Genomic DNA, 5,422 nt, shown 5'->3' with positions numbered 1-5,422 from the left:
CTTCTTCTGTACTGGTTTGGGTACTTCTTTTTTCTTGTCGTCTACTTTGGAGGGGGTGGGCTTCTTTTTCTCCTGGACTTTTAGAGGAATCGTGCTCTTCTGAGCCGATTTCTGGCCTGTTTCCCTCTTCCTTGTAACTAATTTGAATTCGCTACATCCTTTGTAGCTTGCTGGATGGCCTTCATCGCCGCACAGAACGCATGTGGCATTTCTCTCCTCACCTTTTCTGGTAAGTTCGCAATCTTTTGTGCAATGATTGCCCAAACATTTGACGCATCTGTATGGAAAAGAGCACTTGTTTTGGGCATGTCCGTACCTCTGACATCTGAAGCATTGGCTTGGATTTTCTGCCCTTCTTTTTGATTCCACTACAATGCAGAGATTGTAGAGGCGTCTTATTTCGAAAATCTCCTTTCTCTGAGTTTTTACCAGGTATAAGGGTATAAAGTTTTTGGTTTTATTGGATGTCATTCTGGACACCTCGGCGTCATGGATTCCTTGGACCTTAAGATCATTTTTTATTAAATCTTTTTCAGAGATGCACATGTTGAATTTCAGATCGATAGTTCTGATAGGAATTGAGATTTCAGTGGTCGATTCGACAAAATATCATTTCAATTCCCAAGGAACTATTGGATCAATTCGAACCGAATCCCGAAACTGTACACAGTTTTCGAATTAAGATGCACATGTTGAATTTCAGTTCGATAGTTCAGATAGGAATTGAGATTTCAGTGGTCAATTCGGCAAAGTGTGATATCAATTCCTAAAAACTGTTGGATCAATTCGAAACAAATCTTGAAACTGCACATAGTTTTCGAATTGAGATGCACATGTTGAATTTCAGTTCGATAGTTCTGATAGGAATTGAGATTTCAGTGGACGATTCGACATAGTATCATTCGAATTCCTTACGAACTATTGGATCAATTCGACCCAGATCTCGAAACTGTACACAGTTTTCGAATTGAGATGCACATGTTGAATTTCAGTTCGATAGTTCAGATAGGAATTGAGATTTCAGTGGTCAATTCGGCAAAGTGTGATATCAATTCCTCGAAAACTGTTGGTTCAATTCGAACCAAATCTTGAAATTTCACACGGTTTTCGAATTGAGATGCACATGTTGAATTTCAGTTCGATAGTTCAGATAGAAATTGAGATTCCAGTGGTCAATTCGGCAAAGTGTGATATCAATTCCTCGAAAACTGTTGGTTCAATTCGAACCAAATCTTGAAATTTCACACAGTTTTCGAATTGAGATGCACATGTTGAATTTCAGTTCGATAGTTCAGATAGGAATTGAGATTTCAGTGGTCAATTCGGCAAAGTGTGATATCTATTGCTCGAAATCTGTTGGATCAATTCGAACCAAATCTTGAAACTAAAAGTTAACTGAATCTATAACAGAAGTCACCGTTAGAACACACGTTAGAAAGCGAAAAATCGAAAATACTGAAACGAAGTGAAAGAACTGAAGTAAAAGTCAAAAGTCGAAAAGTGACCGTCGCGGTGGAAAATTTGCTTTTATAGGCATATCCCCTCTCACGGTAAAAATCTGAAAATTCCAGAATGCGACAAGAATGAAAAACGTCGTCAGCTCCGGTTTATCGCATATCAACAGATGAAAAACGTCGAAATCTTCAGCGGCATGTAAGAAAAACAACGTGAAATACAGATAAGCGGTTTTTTACATTCACTCTGCCTATCGGAATGAACGTACGGAATATTCGAGAATTAAAATATTTGCAAAGACGGAAATTTGAAACGAAAGAAATGCACTAAGATGAACTCCAATTTTCCTCAGAAACTGGACTTCATCACATCAGATAGGAATTAAGATTTCTGTGGTCAATTCTGCAAAGTGTGATATGAATTTCTCAAAAACCGTTTGATCATTTCGACCCAAATCTTGAAACTTCACATAGTTTTCGAATTGAGATGCACATGTTGAATTTCATATCGATAGTTCTGATAAGAATTGAGATTTCAGAGGTCAATTCGGCAAAGTGTGATATCAATTTCCCATAAACTGTTGGATCAATCCGAGCCAAATTTTGAAACTGTACATAGTTTTCGAATTGAGTTGCGTATTGAGATGCATGCGAAAACTATGTGCAGTTTCAAGATTTGGTTCGAATTGATCCAATAGTTCCTTAGGAATTGAAATGATATTTTGACGAATCGACTACTACTCCGGTTAGCGCATCCACCATTTCGGTTGGTGCAATAAAAGATATTTTTCGGAACGGTATCATTTTAATAATCGGTAATTTTTTTTTCGGTAATTCTAATCCATTTTCACCTTCTACTTCGGTAGGGGCGGCAACGGTTCTGACGGTGTTGGCGGTACGGCGGGCCTCAGTCGGGGGTCCGGCAGTATGGCCTCTGTCCTGCTCCCTGGAGTTGCGGTCGGTCCTGAGGCAGTTCTGGCGGTCCCTGGTCCCCTATCTCTAACGCAACACACCCTGGAAAGGACCCCCACACGGCCGCACCTGGAACAGAACTTCGTCCTTTCCCCTCGGCATTCCCCCCTGTGGTGGCCTTCATTGCCACACCGCCAGCAACTGTGGGGGCCTAACCCCAGGTAGAACTGAAGTCCACAGGTCCCCACGGTCCTTTCGAACTGAAATTCAACATGTGCATCTCAATCCGAAAACTATGTTCAGTTTCAAGATTTGGTTCGAATTGATAAAACAGTTTTCGAGGAATTGATATCACACTTTGCCGAATTGACCACTGAAATCTCAATTCCTATCAGAACTATCGAACTGAAATTCACCATGTGCATCTCAATTCGAAAACTGTGTACAGTTTCGAGATTTTTGTCGAATTGATCCAATAGTTCCTTAGGAATTGAAATGATGCTATGTCGTGTTCGATGAAAACATCTTGTCTGACATCGTATCTCTAGCGAGCGAAAATCTATAAAAGTAATATTTGATAGAAAATTCTAGAGGCCCTGAAAAGGACCGGATTTAAATTTTTTTCCTTCCAAAATTATATACGTTTTACTTTTGCTTTTTGGGAGACGTTACTTTCTTCGGAGCCGTTACTGATTTGACCGTTTTTGGTTTCGGTGCTTTGGACTTCTTCGTCGGCTTTTTGTTTGCCTTCTTAGCTTTCGAGGGAGATTTCGTTAATTTTGGCTTCTTTTCTGTTGCAATTGCCGCTCTCTTTTCCGACCTACTCACTAGATAGATGTAGACCTGGCAGGTGATGTGTTCTTCTTGTCGGCTGCCATTGTAGGTGATGCATTCTTATTTGCTCCATCGGCCGACTTGACCAATTTTTTCGCAAATTTCTTCGACGCGTTTGTTGTAGAACCGCCAGCCGCCAATTTGAAAGAACCAGACGCTTCTTTTCCTTTGGTCTGAATCAAGGAACCGGACTGTACAGCGGTCTTTTCTTATGAACGGTGCAAGTTTTTCAGAATCGACCTTGTAATTCGAACCGATGTATTTCTTGATAGCATGCAACGAGGATCCGCTCCTTTCTTTCAATCCTTTGATGGCACGATTAACCATATCGGAAGTTGGGGGATGGCTGGGTTTGACATGTTTTGACCTTGCTGAGGTTTTTTTCTCAGCTTTTTTCAGCGTCTTACCAACAGCAGTGGCGGGCGTAGTTGCCTGTCGCATTTCAGACTCGGAAGTTGAAAATGACATTGTTTAACCTTTACACCTTAGATTTCTTCTGATAGTGGTACCGATATTAGCGAAGTTGACGGAAATTTGACGGGCGATTGGTTGGTAAATTATTGCTAAGGACTTGAAATTGCAAGTTTCCTGCGCAATCTCGAGGAATTTAGAATTTTTTATTTGTACCAATTATTGGGTTCATCATTGCATCGTATTTCGGACGAATGCGATATGGAAAAAAAGACGATATGTCATTTTTGACGGACCGAAACTATTCTTCCCAGACTTGCGAAAGTCGCTCATGTCAAGGTTCCCGGATATTCTTATCATTAGTTATTATTTCGAAATTTGAGTCTCCTTGGTCGAACAATTCATGATGAATACAAGTTTTTCTTTTATTGATTGACCATCAAAATTCGATCCAAATCTCGAAACTGTACACAATTTTTGAACTGAGATATACGTATTGAGTTTCATTCAATTCGATAATTCAGATAGGAATTGAGATTTCAGTGGTCAATTCGGCAAAGTGTGAAATCAATTTCACAAAAATTGTTGGATCAATTCGAGCCAAATCTTGAAACTGTAGATAGTTTTCGAATTGAGATGCATATGTTGAATTTCAGTTCGTTGCTTCTGACAGAAAGGGAGAAACTGAGTACAGTTTCGGGATTTGGGTCGAATTGATCCAATAGTTCCTTGGGAATTGAAATGATATTTTGTCGAATCGGCCACTGAAATCTCAATTCCTATCAGAACTATCGAACTGAAATTCAACATGTGCATCTCATTTCGAAAACTGTGTACAGTTCCGAGATTTTGGTCGAATTGATCCAATAGTTCCTTAGGAATTGAAATGATAATATGTCGAATCGACCACTGAAATCTCAATTCCTATCTGAACTAACGAACTGAAATTCAACATGTGCATCTCAATTCGAAAACTGAGTACAGTTTCGGGATTTGGGTCGAATTGATCCAACAGTTTTTGAGGAATTGATATCAAACTTTGTTGAAAAGGCCACTGAAATCTCGATTCCTATCTGAACTATCGAACTGAAATTCAACAGGTGCATCTCAATCCGAAAACGATGTGCAGTTTCAAGATTTGGGTCGAATTGATCCAACAGTGTTTGAGGAATTGATATCACACTTTGCCGAATAGACCACTGAAATCTCAATTCCTATCAGAACTATCGAACTGAAATTCAACATTTGCATCTCATTTCGAAAACTGTGTACAGTTTCGAGATTTTGGTCGAATTGATCCAATAGTTCCTTAGGAATTGAAATGATAATATGTCGAATCGACCACTGAAATCTCAATTCCTATCAGAACTATCGAACTGAAATTCAACATGTGCATCTCAATTCGAAAACTATGTGCAGTTTCAAGATTTGGTTCGAATTGATCCAACAGTTTTTAGGAATTGATATCACACTTTGCCGAATTGACCACTGCAATATCAATTCCTATCTGAACTATCGAACTGATATTCAACATGTGCATCTCAATTCGAAAACTGAGTACAGTTTTGGGATTTGGGTCGAATTGATCCAATAGTTCCTTGGGAGTTGAAATGATATTTTGTCGAATCGACCACTGAAATCTCAATTCCTATCTGAACTATCGAACTGAATTTCAACATGTGCATCTCAATTCGAAAACTGTGTGAAATTTCAAGATTTGGTTCGAATTGATCCAACAGTTTTCGAGGAATTGATATAACACTTTGCCGAAAAAACCACCGAAATCTCGATTCCTATCTGAACTATCGAAC

General features: G+C 39.3%; 1 protein-coding gene across 1 annotated transcript; it reads right to left on the bottom strand.

Annotated features, from left to right (window-relative positions):
• Nucleotides 1–3,193: 3,193 nt before the first annotated feature.
• On the bottom strand, nt 3,194–3,641 carry LOC123310315 (histone H1-like). The gene is made up of 2 exons (XM_044893781.1): nt 3,441–3,641; nt 3,194–3,373 (listed from the first exon to the last, which is right to left on the bottom strand). Exons 1-2 carry the CDS (start codon nt 3,639–3,641, stop codon nt 3,194–3,196), a joined length of 381 nt encoding a protein of 126 aa, XP_044749716.1.
• Nucleotides 3,642–5,422: the final 1,781 nt, after the last annotated feature.

Source organism: Coccinella septempunctata, chromosome 3, assembly GCF_907165205.1.
Source record: "Coccinella septempunctata chromosome 3, icCocSept1.1, whole genome shotgun sequence".
NCBI lineage: Eukaryota > Metazoa > Arthropoda > Insecta > Coleoptera > Coccinellidae > Coccinella > Coccinella septempunctata.
The sequence above is the reverse complement of the archived record's forward strand: the minus strand, read 5'-3'. Positions and strand labels throughout refer to the sequence as shown.

Coding starts and splice junctions, on each gene's coding strand:
- LOC123310315 (XM_044893781.1), bottom strand. CDS start 3,641: ATGCGACAGGCAACTACGCCCGCCACTGCTGTTGGTAAGACGCTGAAA. Junction 3,374..3,440: donor ACATCGGTTCGAATTACAAG/GTCGATTCTGAA, acceptor TCCTTGATTCAG/ACCAAAGGAAAAGAAGCGTC.